At 55.0% G+C, this 19,011-nt stretch overlaps 1 protein-coding gene across 1 annotated transcript in view; it reads right to left on the bottom strand.

Moving 5' to 3' along the window:
- Positions 1-567: 567 nt before the first annotated feature.
- The window catches only part of B4GALT1 (beta-1,4-galactosyltransferase 1), a 54,631-nt gene continuing 36,187 nt past the window's right edge, over positions 568-19,011 (bottom strand). The window contains exons 3-6 of the mRNA XM_062208088.1: positions 10,296-10,483; positions 7,216-7,338; positions 3,631-3,735; positions 568-3,479 (exon numbers count right to left, since the gene is read on the bottom strand). Coding sequence (XP_062064072.1) covers positions 3,347-3,479; positions 3,631-3,735; positions 7,216-7,338; positions 10,296-10,483 — 549 coding nt within the window. The 3' untranslated portion in view covers positions 568-3,346. The remainder of the gene's footprint in view (positions 3,480-3,630; positions 3,736-7,215; positions 7,339-10,295; positions 10,484-19,011) is intronic.

Raw genomic sequence — 19,011 nt, 5'->3', positions numbered from 1 at the left:
GAAAGGAGAGGAGAGGAGAGGAGAGGAGAAAGAAATCCTATCCACTGGTTTACTCCCTAAAATGCCCTTACTGGGCCAAAGCTGGAAGCCATAAATTCAAGCCTTCCATACGGGTGGCAGGAACCCAATCATTTCAGCCATCACCACTGTCTCCCCAGAGTGTGTATTAGCAGGAAGCTGGGGTCAGGAGTAGAGGTGGGTACTGAACCTGGGTACCCCAACATGGGATGAGTAGACATCCTAAACAGTGTATGACCAGCTAGGCCAAACGTCCATCCTGGCTCGGAGACTCGCATCTGAACTGCGCTGGCCCCAACTGTTGAAAGCAGTAGAACGTGGCTTGAGAAGTGCTGGGGGAAATTCTACCTTGAAATGGCACCGGCTACTGGACAGAGAGAACCTGGGAGGGATCAGCCACTGTCACTCTCGTAAGCCCCTGCTCTTCTATAGGAAGGGAATAATACCATGTAGAAAACGAGGCTTCGATTCCAGGGACGCCCGCCCTGTCCCTGGGTGGTGCACAGCCAGGCGAGACATCGCCTCATCCCAGGCGCCCCGACACCCCACCCCTGGAGGGAGGCCATCTCTGCTTCCCTCAGATCCTCCTGGCAGGCAGCTCCGGCTCTGGGAGAGCCTTAACCCACTGCGTGAGGAAAACACGAACCACCTACAGTTACAAAGATAGGGTCATTTATTCATGTTATATTACTGGATTTTAAAGGCAAAAATACAATTCTGTTTTGAACACCAAGGTCAGATGCTCCCCTTCCTCCCCTCCCCCGCCCCACCCTGGCCTTACAATGGTAAATACACACATTGCATCTGTGGGAAATCAAATGACACAGCACAACAAGGCTCTAGGACATGGATACCATCCTCTGGGCCATGCGCACCCCCTGCCCACCCCAAGGTTGGTGGAGACCCAGGCCCAGAGAGCACGGCATATTCTTCACCCTCCTGTGCCGCCTCTGCCCTCGGCGCTTGCCCAAAGGCCACTTTGCACCGGGATGGGGAGAAAGAGAAAAAGGCACAGCAGGGACAGCGTGGCGGTGAAGGTCGTGCTTCCTGACCCCGCAGCCCTGCAATCCCCCGTGAGCAAACGCGGCCCGCAGCGCTCGGGCCCAGGCCAACGTGCCCAGCAGAGATCCAGGACAGCACTGGAAGGCTGGCACACAGGGCAGCAGGAGCAGAACTCTCCTTGGTTCTGAAAACGAACCACATACTGGACATGATTGAACATCGACAGGCACAAAGGAAAAGGTGGAGATCTACAGGTCAAGGCAGTCATCAGAAGTTCCCGCTGGGGCACCTGACCCTTTCTTTTAAGGCACTTTGGCAAAGTCAGGGTCTGGGGACAGAGAGAGAGAGGCCTTCACTCTTTGCATTTCCCAAAGCTCGCTCTCATTCCCAGTTTTACTACCACGGTGATGAAGGAACAAGGAACTGACAGAAGAAATACTCTTTGCATAGCCCAGCTGCGGCTGCAGTGGAAAATAATTTTTAACCAATACCAAGGCTTTTGGAAACAGAACCAAAAGTTCGCATCTGAGATGCTCAAAGGAATAAAGGCACAGGTTAAGACTGGGGCCGGGCACCAGCTCAGCCTCCACACTGAGGGCAGTGGGGCCCAGGGCGGTGACTGGGGGTCCAGGCTGCCACCCTGGAGGCAGGCAGCTGTACCCGGGCACCTTGGCCCGGGTGCTCAGTGGTAGGAAGTGCCTCTGACGTCCTATCCATCTCACGGCAGAGGTGGCCTTCCGTGAAGCACCTGTGGGTTAGCTCACAGCGAGGTGGGAGCACCTGCGAAAAACACAGGGGGGCAGGAGGTGGGAGGCCCCCTCACAGTTCTCAGGACAGGGTGGGGAGGTGGGTTCAGCTAAACTTCTTTCCAGATCATAATTCAAAGGCACATTCGTGCTGGAGGATGAATAGTCTGTTTGACCCTGAGTGCCACGGGCGAGAGGCAAAGGAACACGAAGGGAGGAGGAGGAAGGAGAGAGGCAGGGCCCGCGAGAAAGGGGAGGCAGGAGGAGGACCGGGAATGCAGGGGGTCCAAGGGTGGGGGTGGAAGCGCCCCAGGGAGGCCCCCGCTGGAGCCAGAGCAGAGGCGGAGGCCAGGGCCTTGAGGGGTCAATCAGAAGCGACTGAGGTTCCCGCCACCCTGCCCACCTGGGGAGGGCGGGGGAGGTGGGCAGCTGTGCCAGGGAAGGCAGAGGCTCCTGTCTCCCAGGTCTCTCTGCTCCAGGTCTGGCACGAGAGTGCTGACCGGGAGGCCTTGCGCTTGTCAAGGGCCCCGAAGGTGACTTTGCTGCGCACAAAAAACCTGGCCTGCAGCTGCATCAGAGGCCCATTTGTGGCCACGACAACATAATTATTTTTTTAATCCCCTAAAAAAAAAAAAAAAGTTCAATCCCATCCCCACATTTAAAACACCACAATAAAAATACATAGGAAATTCAAGTTTACATAGCATGCTCAGAAAAATAAATTGTCATGACTTAACGCTAAAGAGCCTAGGCAGATTTGGATCAACACTTAATCACACTAGATCACAAGCAGAACTCGATTTGTTCTTTCTTTAAAATACTACAAACTGCTACTTAAAAAAAAGTCTTTACATTCAGAAATCCATCCGGAGATAGGCCACTGAGAACAGCCATGGCTTTTGCTCTGATGGCTAAGTTGCCTTGGAATTCATACACGAGCAGGATCAAAGGTCCAAGGCTTAGAATTCTGCTGAGAAGAGACTCCACACACAGGGATTGTAATGGCTGCCCACCACTGAAGGATGGCGGTGGGGAGGGGACAAGTGAAAATGCTACAGATGTTGTGTTTTTCCGTTAAAAATGTGACAACCACACACACACACACACACACAATGACAACCAAAAAATAGCACATCGATTTCAGCAGCAGTCACCCACTCTTCACGAAGTAGGAAGAACACCACCAGTAATTCTTACCCATTTCCAAACAACCGAGCAGTTCTCCGGCTGGGAATGAGCTCCACGGTCCCCGCATTTGGGGCCGCACGAGGTTCTGACTCTCTACGGTGACGCCATGAGTCCGTCAAACTCTCTCACCCCTCCAAAACAAAACAAAAGAAAGGCCGACAGCTTCTACACTGACAAACACCTGATAGAGCGAGGAAGTCACATGTCCAGCCACACTGGGGGAACATCTCCCACTGGTCCTGGTCATCTTGGAGAGGCTTCTGGATGCTGAGCGCAGGGCACCTGTCACTCAGACGGCTAAAAAAACAAGAGGGGCCAGCCCAGCAGAGAATGGCAGAGACCCAGCAGTGGTCTCCAGCCATCTTCAGGTCTCTCATTAGTGTGCCACGACGCTAGCTTGGTGTCCCGATGTCCACTGTGATTTTGGTGTACAACGGGTTTCTCTGTATGTCCAGCACCTGGTAGGTGAGTGAGTTCAAACCGTCGGAGCGCATCGTCTCCTTAGTGTGCGCGATGCGGTCAAACCTGCAGAAAGAGCACAAGGGCAAGGGGGCGGCGTCAACACACAAGCCCTGCCCCTGTCCGGCCCCACCTCTGCCGCACACACAGAGCTTCCCTCCCAGCCGCCCGACCAGCGCTAAGGCGGAAAGAACTTGTAAAAGGACATAGACTGCACCTCTGAGGGTTGGGTTCATTCTTCTTGTCTCTTGAGTGGCGGATCATGCGACACCTCCCAACTACAGCATTTGGGCGAGATATGGACATGCCTTTGAAAACTAACCTGCAAAGAGTGAAGGGACAAGTCAGGAGTACAGAGATGCCAGCGGCTGGAACCCGGGGCCCCGCCCTGCTCTGCTCGTGGAGCGACACGGCCCTTCCATCCCGGCTCCACGTCCTTTCACGACTGCGTCTGCAGCTCATGGTGTCCACACTGGAGGTTGTCTGCCCCCCCCCCCCCCCACCATAGGAGACGGGCTTTCTGTGGCCAGGGGCAAGGTGAGGCTGCGGGCACAGAGGAAGAAGTAACTCTGCCGGAGTGAGAATGAACTGGTGTCTGCTGGAGCACTGGGAGTCAGCACAGGCAGAAAGCATGCAGGCGAGGCCCGGGCTGTGGCACAGGCAGTGAAGCCTCCACCTGTGGCAGCAGCATCCAATATGGGCGCCGGTTCAAGACCCAGCTACTTCACTTCCGATCCATCTCCCTGCTAACGGCCTGGGAAAGCAGTAGAAGATGGCCCAAATTCTTGGGTCCTTGCTCCCATGTGGGAGACCTGGATAAAGCTCCTAGCTCCAGCCTGGCTCAGTCCTGAATGTTGCGGCCATTTGGGGAGTGAACCAACGATGGAAGACCTCCCTCTCTGTTTCTATAACTCTGCCTTTCCAAAAAAAAACAAAAAACAAAAAACAAAAAACCAACCAACCAAACAAACAAAAAAACCAAAAAACCATGCAGATGACACAGCGAGCATGGGGACCTCAGAGAGCAATAGAGGCTTCTAGCAACAGCCATGCCCCCCCCCCCCTTTAAGATTTATTTTATTTATTTGAAAGGCAGAGTTACAGAGAGAGGTCAGTCTTTCATCTGCTGGTTCACTGCCCAGATGGCCTCAACGGCTAGAGATGGGCCAATCTGAAGCCAGGAGCTTCTTCCGGGTCTTCCACATGGGTGCAGGGGCCCAAGGACTTGAGTCATCTTCTACTGCTTTCCCAGGCTATTAGAGAACTGGATGGGAAGTGGACTAGCCAGGACTTGAACCAGTGCTCATATGGGATGTTGGCACAGCAGGCCTGGGCTTTATTTTTATTTATTTATTTATTTATTTATTTTTTATTTTTAACAGTCAGAGTGGACAGTGAGAGAGAAAGAGAAACAGAGAGAAAGGTCTTCCTTTGCCATTGGTTCACCCTCCAATGGCCGCCACGGCCGGCGCACTGCAGCGAAGGCAGGAGCCAGGTGCTTATCCTGGTCTCCCAGGGGGTGCAGGGCCCAAGCACTTGAGCCATCCTCCACTGCACTCCCTGGCCACAGCAGAGAGCTGGACTGGAAGGGGGCAACCAGGACAGAATCTGGCGCCCCGACCGGGACTAGAACCCGGTGTGCCAGCGCCACCAGGCAGAGGATTAGCCTGTTGAGCCACGGCGCCAGTGAGGCCTGGGCTTTAACCCACTATACCACAGCGCCAGCCCCTCTGTGCCCTTCTGAGACCTGAAAGGGTCTGGACAGGCAGGGACAGGGGCCGAGGCAGAAAAGGAGGGCAAAAGCTAAAGCATCCAGAGCAGCCTCCTGCCTGCCATGTTTCCCAGCAGCTTTGGCCACGCCCAAATCTCTCTGGCAGGGAGTTCGAGACCCGAGGGCAGAGAACAGGACAAGAGGCAGCCAGCACATGGCAGGGGGGTCTCTGATGGTCCAAGGAAAAGGAGTGAGGACCAAAATGCAAGCCTGGACAGCAGGAACTCCCAAAAGAGGGAGGACTGGCTGATCTTGGACAAGGCAGGGGCTGGGGCTCCTGTGAGTGCTGATCCCAGAGCCCTGCACAGGGGCAGGAGGGGCATGGGAGGAGCTACAGACTTTATCTCTTGAGAAAGGCGCCTCACCCATCCTTCTCAGCTGCTGCTTTCCAGTCCTCACTGCCCCCTCCCTCTCTGGAACTGTTCTGGCCACTCAGCTCCATGGGATCATCTGGACCCTGCACACTATGACACTGGTCCAGGCTGCTTGCCCAGGACATGGCTCGGTGGACGCAGGTTTGTTTCTGTCTCACTCCTATATCCGGGCTCTGGTTGCCCTCCCTCACTGGACTTGCGTGGCACAGTGCCCTGTGTGCCCCAGAGGATAATGAACCCACGTGCTTTAAAACTCGAGTTCTCCTTAAAGCCTGTGTTAAGACTTGGGTCTGTGTCAAGTTTTCACACAAAGGTAAACCTCAAATGACTCCAGTGTCATTTTGACAGATACCTTCTAGTTAATTGAACAAATTAATTTCAATTCAGGAAACGTACACCAGGAAGTATTCTGGATTCAAACTCAGTGAGGAGTTCAGGATGGCTTCCAGAGGGAGAAGGGCTTCCTGCCTCTGGCTGGTGGGCTTGAAGCAAGCCTCTGTACCAGGGAGGCCTGAGCAGCAGGTGGTTTCTAATGCCACTGGGGTGGGGGTAGGGTGGTTTACCACCTGCGGCGACAGCCTACACCATAAAGGGTGTCCACCTTAGAAACAGCTCTGGGCCACAAATAAGGTGGGACATTGTAGGGACCAGGTGGCCCACAGCATTCATTATACTACTCCACCTTCTTCTATGTATATTACAAATACTGCAGGGGCCATCGCTGTGGCGCAGCGGGATAATGCCCTGGCCTGAAGCGCTGGCATCCCATATGGGCGCCAGTTCTAGTCCCAGCTGCTCCTCTTCTCATCCAGCTCTCTGCTATGGCCTGGGAAAGCAGTAGAAGATGGCCCAAGTCCTTGGGCCCCTGCACCCGCATGGGAGACCTGGAAGAAACTCCTGGCTCCTGTCTTCGGATCGGCACAGCTCCAGCCATTGCGGCCAATTGGGAAGTGAACCATTTGATGGAAGACAGACCTCCCTCCCTCCCTCTCTCTCTCTCTGTGTGTAACTCTTTCAAATAAATAAATAAATCTTTAGTTCTAACTACTCTTGTTTCCAGAATCACTCCCTGCTAACTTACCTGGGAAAGCAGCAGAGAAGATGGTCCAAGTGCTTGGGCCCCTGCCACCCAAGTGGGAGACTCAGATGGAGTTCTGGGCTCCTCGCTTCAGCCTGCCCCCACCCTGGCCATTACAACCATTTGGGGAGTGAACCAGAGATCTCTAACTCCGCCTTTCAAGTAAATCATTCAATCTTAAACAACAAAAACTATATAGCACAACAACTTTGTGACAAAAGTTAGGCCTCTGCCCAGGAAAGTTTGACACCAGAAAGGAAGCACACGGAGAGGTCATGCTGACGAAGACATACGCTTGTTCCTTCACTACAAAGTGGCACGCGGCAAGTCGGAGCAAACACAGCCCCCCATTTGGCTCCCAGGTTACATCTTCCCAGGCTGATCCAAAACTCCAGAGGCTCATTTTCCTAAAGCTCGCCCCTCTCCCTGGTACCTACAGGAATTCAGTACCTGTAGGCTGGGGCTGGATGGGGGCTGCCCCCTGCTCGGGGGTAAACCCATGCAGGATGACCAAGCGCTGGTTTAAATGCTGGAAGTGAAGGTTGGCAGGGGAGACCGGATGGAAGCTGTGACCCTTACCTGTTAAAAATGTCATCATCTTCTCCTCCCCAGCCCCAGTAATTATTAGGAAATCCGTTGATGGCGAGAAACTGGTCTTTACTCAGAGCTGAGACACCTCCGAAATACTGCACATAAGGTAGGCTAGGGAAAGACACACACAGAGGACCTGTGGTCAGCAGGTTCTGACTTCCCAAAGGAAGCCTGCTGAGGACACACGCTTTCCAAGTGATTCTTCACTCTCTGGAACTTTTTCATGGCGTTTCTCAGGTTTTTTCTTTTAAACCAAGGCTCAGATATCTCAGAGAAGACACTGATAGTAGAAAGTGGAGCCTTCCTCTTTCCAAGAATACAGTGCTACTTCTGTGTTTATCAGGAAAACCAGCTGGTGACAAAGTGGGTGTAAGCCCGGGTCTCCCACAGTGGCCTACGAGTCTGCTTCCCATGTGCTGTGCCCCTACAAACAAAGTCCTTACCCAGAGGTCCTGGAATTCCAGGCGGTCTTAGGGTCCCCCCATGCCAACCCTGCGCTGCCCCTGGCCCCACATACCAATCTACCTCTCGCCTTCCAAGGGCACGCTGGCTTGAACCCTGCCCCAACAATCAAGGCAGCACTTCTGAAAATCTGCCACAATAAACATTTCTTTGACATTTCTACTTTATCTTGATTTAGCAAAATGTGTTATGGTCAGTCAGTTTTTACATATTTCTAAGTAGAGGGCATCTGGGCCCTCCTTCCTCTAAAGCTTTTTGTTTCAGTGGTTATGAGCGGTGGACTCCCGAGGGACACAGAGGAAGAACCAGGACGTAGGGTGGGCGGTTGACACAGTGGTCCAGCTGCCTGGGACACTCCTGCATCCCAGATCTGATGCCTGGAATCGAGTCCCGCCTCTGCTTCCAGTCCAGCTTCCTGCTAGTGCATCCTGTGGGGCAGCACACAATGGCTCAGGTGCTTGGGCCCTTGCCAACCATGTAGGAGACCTGGAGAGAGTTCCTGGCTCTTGCCTGTGGCCTGGTCCAGCCCTGGCTATTGCAGGTATTTGGGGAGTGAACCAGTGGGCAGAAGATCAACCAATCAATCTCTCTCTCCCCTCCACTCCTGGGCAAAAATAAAAAAATGAAACATTAAAAAAAAAATTTACAAAGTGCCACAAAGGCCATGCAAAGGCCTTCCTGTGGGTCCTCTTAGGGCTACAGTTCTGTGCCAACCCCGAGTGCAGCTCTAAACCATACCTGGGCTTATTCTGGACTCCACGGAGACCAAAACCCACTACACAAATTAAGAAAAACTCTTAACTTCAGGAGGAAGTCATCTAAACCATATGAAAATGAAGATGTAATTATTCTTTTAGAACATACTCTAGAATTCTGAATGCAAATATCCATAAGCAAAGATCCCTTGGGGCCTGCTTCAAAGGATCAAAGGTAATCCATTTGCAATCAGGCGTCACCGCTCGGGTGCCAAGTCATCCGTCTGCTGGCAGATCTCACACTACTTTCCACACCTGACACCTGAGGTTTTCAGCCAGAGGTAGCCAGACCAACAAAGGTTGTTTTTTTTTTTTTTTTTGTTTTGTTTTTGTTTTTTTTTCTTTGACAGGCAGAGCGGACAGTGAGAGAGAAAGAGACAGAGAGAAAGGTCTTCCTTTGCCATTGGTTCACACTCCAATGGCCGCCACGGCTGGCTCGCTGAACCGAAGGCAGGAGCCAGGTGCTTCTCCTGGTCTCCCAGGGGGTGCAGGGCCCAAGCACTTGGACCATCCTCCACTGCACTCCCTGGCCACAGCAGAGAGCTGGCCTGGAAGAGGGGCAACCAGGACAGAATCTGGCGCCCCGACTGGGACTAGAACCCGGTGTGCCAGCGCCGCAAGGCGGAGGATTAGCCTATTGAGCCACGGCGCTGGCCTGATAATCAGTGTTTTTAAGCAAACGGATTCTTAGCTGCTTCAAAGGAAAGTACCTGCCCCATCCCCCAGACCTAACTGGCTCTCTCTCTTTAAGCCAGAAAGTCTAGGGTCTGAACACCTTTGATCTGGAGGAAACTCATCCCACGGTTCTCCATTCGCCTCTCTCAGCGACTAGAGGAACAAAAAGCTATGTCTAAACAACAGGAGAGGCCAGCGCCATGGCTCACTTGGTTAATCCTCCGCCTCCAGTGCCGGCATCCCATATGGGTGTGCTGGGTTCTAGTCCAGGTTGCTCCTCTTCCAGTCCAGCTCTCTGCTGTGGCCCGGGAGGGCAGTGGAGGATGGCCCAGGTCCTTGGGCCCTGCACCCACATGGGAGACCAGGAGAAGCACCTGGCTCCTGGCTTCGGATCGGCGCTTCCCCGGCAGTAGCAGCCATGTGGGGAGTGAATTAATGGAAGGAAGACTTTTCTCTGTCTCTCTCTCTCACTGTCTAACTCTGTCAAAAAAAAAAAAAGGCCAACTGAGGCATGGAACTAGGCCTAAACCAGGCTGCCTAGCACTCGGAGTCCCCGCCTGCCGCTCAGCTTCCTGCAGCCCCGGATTTACCTGAAGCAAGGAAGGGAAACGTTATGCTATTCGACTGACAGACAATTTAAATTGATTTTACGTTAACACAAACATGGACATATGATGGAACAAAAATACAAATTTATCTACTTGCTTATTTTTTAGCGTAAAAGCAAGGGACTTCCAGACCATTTTTCCACCCAAGACCATACGCTCTGGATTATTCCCTGACCCCTGGAGACAGGTGCCAGCCGCCTTTCGCTACGAGCATTTTGGTGTCGAAGGCTCGGCTGGAACTGATGTTCCTTCTTAAAAGTCCCGAGGCACGTATGCTGTGGTATCGGAGCTTGAGCATTCCAACTGGCTTCCCAGACCGAGTGGGGCGGCGGAGGGAAGACAGTGAAGAAATGTAACATCTCTTTGGAGCTGAAACATGAGAGCCCTCCCCGACGTTCAAACTGTTCTCGGGCATCTCCAGATGCCTCCTCCCTTCTCAAACAGTAACTGCTTCTGACTTCAAAGGCACCATTTCTCAGAGGAGCCCTGTTCCCTGAAGCCTCACGACCACGACGAACCAGAGACAGAGAAACACGTAGGGCACCGACTTTGGCTGCATATCTCTTACCTAAACCCAAACTTATCCATGGCAACGGAAATGTGCCGTGGCTGGGAGAAGCACCGGTAGGCGTTATGGTCGTCCATGGGAATGAGGTCCACGTCACTGAACACGAAGCAGTTGTAGTCATAGTCCTTCAAGGCCTCCTGAAAGCCAATGTTGAGGAGCTTGGCGCGATTGAACATGGAGTCTCCAGCCTGGCGCAGAAACAAAGGGAAAAGCCACATCACGACACGTGAAGGCCCCAGGCAGAACACTCACGGGACCAACGACTCGCCCTCTGCACGTGGTCACCAGTCTGTCTTAGGTGACGCATCAATGCCCAGCTGGCGGTCCCACCGCCAGGAGTTCATCCTGCAGAAAGCCTCGCATGTGCACAAATCACTGTGAACGACACGGCTCGCCAAAGCCGAAGTTGACAGGACAGGGACAGGAGCGTCGCTGGGGAGCTGGTTAAGAAGTCATGGCCCAGCCACACAATGGACTACAGCTGTTAAAAAGCACATAAGGAAGTCCTAGCAGAAAGGTGTTCAGGCATTTAAACACATGCGTCACTTTGTTATATAGACCTATATACTATAAATAGACTCGCCCGTGACAGCTGGGTGCCCGTGGGACACTCCCTTCTGCCCTCTGTATATGGCTGACTCTGGCTTAGTGCCCGCATGGCGCTAAACTGGGCACCAGGGAAATGTGGTGAACCCAATTCAATCTCTGCTTTCACGGTGCTCACCACGCGTGTGTGATACAAAACAGGGTGTACGGGAGAGGCAGAAGCCTAGGCCTGCAGGTGCAAAAGCACTTCACATTTTATTTAATTATCTCATTGATTTTTCAGCCTCCCCTATTCGAATGTAAACTCAATGAAAATTGGGCTTCTGTTTTTACCCACTCTGTGCCTCGAGCACTGCTTGTCCTAGGGTAAGAGCTCAACCGAATAGCTGCTGAAGGACTAGATGAATGAATGAGTGAGTGGATGAATGAATGAACGAATGGACTAACGGATGGATGGGTTTCAACATACAGCAGCACATGGCCATTCCTTCTGGTAAGCTCCAACCAGGGTTCTGACACTGTCTGCTTTCACCAGCTCCTCAGTCTCAACTCGGCAAGGACACGCCCAGCACAGGCGCCCCGCCCCTCCCGCTCAGTTCTCTCCTTCTGCCGCGAGTCCTCCCAACACCAGCACAAGGACGCTAAGGGCCAACACAGACTGTGCAGCCTCTGCTTGGTGCTCTTCCCATATTCTCCCAGGACCAAGGACGTCAGAGCCCTCAGGACTGGGGGAAAGCGGCCCACGGGGCTTCCAAGGGGTGCACCATCTCCAAAGCAGGGTGCACAGAGCCTCTCCCCACATGCTGGAGACAGCCTGGACATGGGCACCACACCATACTCCTGTCTTGAGTCCAGAGTGCACGCACACCGCAGCTGCCGGGCCGCGGGGCAGTGAAGCACTTACAGAAAAACAAGCACCAAGCACCGGGTAGCCAGGACATCAATCAGGCAGACGTCCTGCAGGACAGCTCTCTAACCACGCGTGGTGGACGGAGGTGGCCGTGCCCAGGGGCGCATCCTGGGCGCTGGCCGCCCCACAGGTGAACTCTGTTCAGCTCACTCTGTGGAAGCTGGGGAGGGCAACAAGGTCAAAGGTTAGAAACTTCACGCGAAACCCATGGAGTTGTTGGAATGACTGGTTGTTAGCACTACCACATACGCTAACGTTCATCGGGGGCATCAGTTGCCTAGCCCAGGAAAGCTGGTTTCACATCATCATCTTGACAAGCTGGGAACCCTCCTCGCGCCGACACAGACCGACATTTTCCAAACAGAGCTCTACTGAACGCTTTCGGTAGGCGTCCCAGGAGAGCTTGACATCGGCATAAGGAACCCCAGAGCGTGGCCTCCCAGCTCACGACAACGCTCCTTCCCCTTGAACGCTCCCTCCTAACTGGGACAAGGGGCTCCCGCTGGCCACGATTGTTTGCTCTAAGCAGATGAATGGCTGAGATCGAGCTAAACGATTTTCCCTTCCCGGGAACTGGAAATCTGGAACCATGAACGGCCACTTCTGAGGCTGATGCTCGTGAACAATGGCGAAGTCCAAGAAGCAAATCTGCTTCCACCCCTCTTCCGAGACGCAGACTTGGACGTCCCCCCAGTGCCGCAGCAGCCCCTGCAACGCAGTATGGCGCCCTGGTGTCTGGCCTTAGATCCGAGGAGTGCACACGTGCCCCCTGCTCCTCCCAGCCTGGCCTCATGCGGTGCTCCAGGGAGAGGGAGCCACGTGGTCCACTCTGGTGAGAGTTGTTACCCAGCAGGCCTCTGGGGACACCAGACAGGCAAAATGGGAGACAGGGAAAGTGTTATCTTCTTCTTCCCCTGGGATTAGAGAGAAACGATGCATTTTCTAGGCTTCTTTTGGTGAAATGCAGCAAGCTCTGGGTGCTCCTGGTACTCAGCTTTCTTGGTAAGACAGGCAACTCCCCATCCCGCGCCCCCCCCCCCCCCCCCATGAACAGGTGCTCACCCTCCCCGGCGGGAGGGAAGACTCCCAGCCCTCACCCTGCCCTCCTCACTGCTCCACCAGTGCATCTGCTACTCCAGCCGCTCAGGCCAGGCCTGTGACACCGACGGCCAGGCTCCTGGTGCACCAGCGACGTGGCGCTCGGCAAATCACACTTCCAGGCCTCACTTTGCTCATCTGGTGTCACGGGGATGACAGGTGCTTTGTAGGAAGTGAGAGGACACGTGCAGAGATATCAGTGAGCGGCTGAGGTCGGAGGCCACCGCTATTCCGGGAGTTGGCTCCCTCACCCTTCTCGGACAGTCAGAGCCTTCCCGGTGTCTCCCAGGGAGCCACGCTGGGGACCCGCTCTTCTCGAGGTCTGCGTGTGACCTTTCCAATCAGCTTCCAAATTCCTCCCCTAAATCCTGCTTCTCTGACGGAGGCGGGCGTTTCTTAAAAGGATTAAGGCTCCAGCAAGTTAGCCTGTGGTTCACACGATCAGAGCCTCCCGCAGCAGCAGGGAGCCAGCAGGGTCTTCAGTTCAGAGAGGCCCACCAGGAGCAGGGTCCCCTTGGAAGATCCCACTTTCCGGTGTGAGCTTCATCTTGGTAGACAAGAGTGAGCGTTATCCCTGCCTTCCAGAGCAACTGGCTGCTCTTAGAGGGAGATGCACCGAGCCCATCGCAAGAAGGGGACCAGAGAGAATAGGGAGGATCAGACCATGCAGACCCGCGGCGGCGGAGGGGCCGCTCTCCAGGAGGAAAAGGCACTGCAGGCTCAGCGTGTGTGTAAAGGCTGTGAGCAGAGGACACTGGGGGAAGGGCCAGGACTCTGAGTGGAGAGCAGGCAAAGGCAGCATCCCCTCTGGCCTCCGAAGGTTCACAGGAAAAAACTGGCGACCATGAAACACAAGCGAGGCACGCGGGACTCACTACCGTGCAAAAGGCAGGGCGACACCGGAGTGCTGCGCGCTGGCCCACGATTCTCCAGAGCTTATGCACCTGTGTCTGCAGGGGAGGTGGAGAACTGGGCTGTGGACAATTCTGAAGGGAACTCGATGGGCTTGGTGAACACACAGTGGCCCCTGATAAACGAGGGTTTGTAAATGATTCTCTTTGGGACCGAAACAGAGGACGGTAGTGTGTGACAAGTCTGTCCAGCTGTCCAGACAGACGTGGGTTAGCCAGGAAGAGCTCAGGGAAGGCACCACAGAGCCCTGCTCTCTTCCGTGGGGGTCCAGACGGTGAGCAGATGGGAGGAGATCCGAGGAGCACCTCTTTAAGCATCTGATACTCCCGGGGCTTCTTTGGCTTATATGATAGCCAGCATACCTGGGTGCCCTGTTCCAGGGAGACAGTCCCTATATGTCTTCAGAAGCCTCAACGAGGCCTGAATTGAGAGGTGGGTCAAGTCACGTCACAGGGGGGAGGCAGGGGGGCGCTCGCTAAGATACTTAATCTTTTATTCAGGCCACAGGGAGCCTTAAACTTTGCATGTCAAGGACGGATTTGTGCCCCAGCCTGAGTGAAGGCAGGGAGGCCAGCTAGGAAGCTGTTGTGCCACCTTGTGAGGGACACGGGCTTAGTTAGGTGCAGACAAGGTGTCTCTCCGGGGTTCCAAGGCAGAGGCTCCGCTTCCTCTTTCAACAGCTCACCTGCTCCCTGGGTCTGTGCACTGCACTCACAAACCCTTGCCAGGGAGGCATGGGGGTCAGACAAGTACCAGTCTGGTTCAATCGCGAAGGAAGTCCTCACTGGGGTTAAGGCAGGCACGAGAGGGGGCTACAGGGGACAGATGGCCACCTGCACGAAGGCTCGGCCCTCCAGGGCCCACCCCCCAGCTTTCTCTGGAGGTGCGTCCCCTGTGTAGTCAACAGCAGACATACTTTCAGACCTCAGCAGCTTGGGGACTGGCCACACCTGGACTCTCTCCAACCAGAAGACAAAGCAGCAATGAGGTCTGGACACATCAGCTATGACTCAGAATAAATGCGGATTTCTATGTTGGGTGATGGGAGGGGCAGTGCTGTGCACGCACACACACACACACACCTCTGGCCCATCACCAAGCCACGCCCCACCTCTAAGCCTATCGTTAGCCCTAGACAACACCCACAACAGCACAGACCCAGAGACAGGCCTGCAGCTGTGGTAATGTTGGCTGAAACGCCCACTGCGTGCCTTTATGTGCTGGCTCAGACACCAAGGGGAAGGAAACGGGCCAGGTGGGTGACAGGAAGGCGATGACAGACCGAGGGCAGAGGAAGCGCGGGTCTCGGTGTACATCTGGGAACAGCAGATACCCAGAGAGCGCCGGGAGGAGTCTGGGATTACACAAATGCTGGATTTGTGCAGGGCTACTATCTACTCACCTATGAGTTCACAGTGACTGGGTTCTGGTTTTTAACCATGATAACATGGTGGCCTTGGGTTTAGACAAGGCCCTGGACAAAGCCCTTCACCCAGTGCGTCAAAGAAATGGGCCTTTCAGTGTCTAGGAGCAGGCTGCGGGGGTGGTGCTCAGTCAGCCAAAGCCACGGCTCCCAGGAGCAGCACGTCCTTGACCCCATTATACGGGTCAGAGGTAGTGGAGAGAGGTCAGAGGCTGCGGAGTTGCCGTCAGTGAGCACAGAGCTCACAAAACAGCCCTCAGTGAGTACAGAGTTCACAGAACAGCCCAGCAGGGGCTCTGGGTGAAAGGGCCCAGAGCAGTGTTCAGGCCCAGTGCCACAGCAGCCAGAGCACCATGGCCGCCCCCTCCCTGGCCCAGGGCACTGACAGGGCTTTCAGCAGAATACATAAGGGGTGGCACCAAGCTCTCCCAGGATGCCTACGACACAAATCACAGGGCCCCGCATCATGGCATAGCCAGTTTGTGTCCTGGCTGCACCACTTCTGATCTAGCTCCCTGCTCATGGTCTGGGAAAAGCAGCGGAAGAAGGTCCAAGTGTTTAGGTCCCTGCCACCCACGTGGGAGACCCAGAGGAAGCTCCTGGCTCTGGCCTGGCCCAGCACTGGTCATTGCAGCCATCTAGGGAGTGAACCAGAGGATGGAAGATCCCTCTTATCTCTCTCTCCTCTTCCAAAACAATCTTTAAAAAGAAAATACAAACCAGAGGAAAATAATGTCTTCTCTTTCACATAGCAACTGAGTCATTTGTATTAAGAATAATAAAAATGTGTAAGCCATCTCTGAACCCATAATCCTGCATCTGAACATCTAACCTGGGGAAACACGGAAGCAGCCAACACAGAGTAAGCTTCAGACTCGAAAATGCTCACGATGTTATGATTTACACTAGTGAAAAAGTAGAAACTGTCTAAACACCTAACAGAGGAAGGGCTAAGTTAATAATGGTACAACTCAATGACCAGTTACTACTATGAAGGCATGGAAAGTCATGAACATGAAGACTATGAAACAACACGGAAGATGCTGATGAAATGAAATTTAAGAAAAATGCAGGATAGAAAAGTTTGTACATCCACAGTAGAGCTCGAATGGGCTTTCGTTCAAAGCAGGCAAAGTCTCCGGGACATGTGCCAAGGGGCTGGCTCCCAGCAAGCCCACAGAGGCCCCGACCGTGCCGGGAGACCCTGGGGCCCGAGCACGGGACACTCATGCTTTGTGGACACAGCTTCCCCTGATTTGGGGGTGTATGGACATTACCGGGGTGGCAGAGGCGGCGGCGGTGGCGGCGACGGCAGTGGCAGCAGCGGCTAGGGCGGCGTTCCTCTCTCCCTCTTTCCTTAGAGGAGGCGGAGAGTACAGAAGAGAAGGTAGGTGGAGAGTAAGAAGCAGACCAGACAGGGACTCCTCCTCCAGCTCGCTTTGCTACAAACAGGATTAACAAGGAAAGGCAAAAGGCCCCCACTAGAAGGGAAGGAAAAAAAAAAAGAGAGAAGAAACAAAGAAAGAAGGGTGGATGGAAGGGAGAGGAAGCGAGAGCAAAGGCCCAGGCTGCCAAGGACGGGGCCGCTTCTGGCCCCTCGTTCCCAGGCTAGGAAACTGTGTCACCACGGCGAGGGGGAGAGGAGCAAACAGTGCTTCCGGGAGCACCGTCCAGGGAGGCAACACAGCGACCACATGAGCCCTGGACGGTGACGGAAGTAGGAGCTTCCACACTTATTCCAGGAGGACGGCCAGGGACACACACAGGCAGCGGGAGACACGGCAGAGGAGCAGCACTCAAACGCTGGTGCCCACGGGCCCTCCCCCGCCTTCCCACGCCCACCCCGCCTCCTGGCAGGCTCCAGAAGGCTCAGGTGCCCAAGGGATGGTGCCCCGCCTGTCCCGAGCCCTATTCCTGCACACATCCATGTGGGTGTCGACCGCTCAGGGAGGAAACGGAGGGCCGCGACAGGGGGTGGCGATCGGAGACACCCAGCACAGAAACCAAAGCAGTGGTGGCCACGGGCTAATGGATGGACCTGCAAGTCTGCTTCACCCCAACTGATCTTGACCTCATGGAGGAAGCAGCGGCCTGGAGCAGCTGCTGGGGCGTGAGGACCATCTCAGGACAAACCCACACGCAGCCTGGGGGGACCGTCTTAGCACCCTAAACTAAACAGGGCACAGATGAAAAGAAAGAGGAAAACACTGCAGACAGGCAAGACCGCTGGGCAGCGAGCTGGGTCCTCCCCCAGCCTCTCAGTCGGGCTCTGCCCATAGTGTAACTGGGCAAGGCTTCCGGTGGGTTCTGAGGCCACCGCTGCCAACTTGCCAACCCCAACCCCTCCTCCCGGGACTCACCCTGTTGACAAGAGGGCCTGGGGTGCTCTGGGAGGGACCCTGGCAATGTGGGGGTGTTCTTTAGGCCTGGCTGGCCCCTGTCCAGAGCCCGGTGCTGCTGCCTGCTTGTCACCCACTTACCTTTGCGGCCTGCCCTCAACAGGAGCAATGAGCAGACCCCATTTGCCTCGCTGGGGGTTGGGGAGGTCAAAATGCAAAGATGGAATCAAGGGTGCGTGGGTCCAAAAGACCACCCAGGATCCTAGACCACTCACACAACCACAGGGCGAAGGCAGGTTCTCTGCATTTTCTGGCCAAGGGAGGTCCCTGGGAAGACTGTTGTCATAGCCAGCAACGAGCAGGAAGCTTTTGGGGAATGGCTGCACCTGCAAGAGGTGCTGACCTGGCCAAAGGGTGGGAACAAGGGGTCCTCAGAGTGGGTGTGAGTGAGTGGGCAGGGGTCACGGGGAAAAGCTCTGGGTGCCAGCCCTGACTGCTGGGTACGGGACTACGCAGAGCTGCATGGGGAGGGAGCCGAAGGGAGTTGGGGCTCTGGGGCGGGGTCGCCAGATAATCATTGCCTGCTAGCAGGCACCAAGTGGCCTGGTGGTGGGGGGTCAGCCCTATTCCAGGGGCTTCACAGAGCTAATGTGGTGTGAGCGCGCTGGGCTTAAGGGGCTAGAGAGAGAGAGGGAGAGGGAGAGGGGGAGAGAGAGAGAAAGAGCGCAGCAGGGCAGAGGGAGGACACAGCATAGGCAAGGGCACAGGCGGGGAGAGCAGAGGTGTCGGGTGGGGTGGGGAGTCCAGCGTGGCTGTGGCATGAAGGGTGTGAAGAGGGAGGAGGAGACAGTGGCTGGAGGAAGGCCAAGGCCAGAGAGCACACAGACTTGCACGTCCAGTTCAGGGCTTCTGACCATCTAGACTCCTGCCCATGGGACACACGGAAGGCTTTACAGGGAGGGAGGGAGGTGGCCAGAACCAGAAAGGCCCAGAGGCACCCAAAGATACACACGTGGAGTTGGAGAGCCAAGCGCTGGGCCCAGCTCTGGAGCCGAGGGCGTCAGCTGGGCCTGCATTCCTCAGCTGCCACGTCCATTTTTTGATGGGTAATCCCACAAGAGCGCTTTGTTGCTTCACCCAGGGCTAGCGCTGCCAGGTGGCACCTTGCCTTCCCTTCGCCTTGCCTGGCTCCACAGTGTGGGGGGGGTGCGGCGAGTGTCCACCCACTGCTGGCTGCGGTGTCTCCACGAAGGGCACCTCCACACCATGGCAGGCATCCCCTCCAAGAGCAGGGTGTGCCGGAACCCTCAGGGCGTCCTCACACACACTTGACCCTGAGGCGTAACACCTGCTACTCCAGCTCAAGTGGCAAAGCTGCTCCCAGCCACTACTCTCACCTATTTTGAGACACGAGTTGTTAAGGGGACTGGAGGGGCCTATGCCGAAGGGGGGTGGCTGGGGACTGGAGGAGGAGCCACAGAAACCTGG

This window comes from Lepus europaeus, chromosome 12 (genome assembly GCF_033115175.1).
Source record: "Lepus europaeus isolate LE1 chromosome 12, mLepTim1.pri, whole genome shotgun sequence".
Classification (NCBI taxonomy): domain Eukaryota; kingdom Metazoa; phylum Chordata; class Mammalia; order Lagomorpha; family Leporidae; genus Lepus; species Lepus europaeus.
Note: the sequence above shows the minus strand (reverse complement) of the source record. Positions and strands in the feature narration are given on the sequence as shown.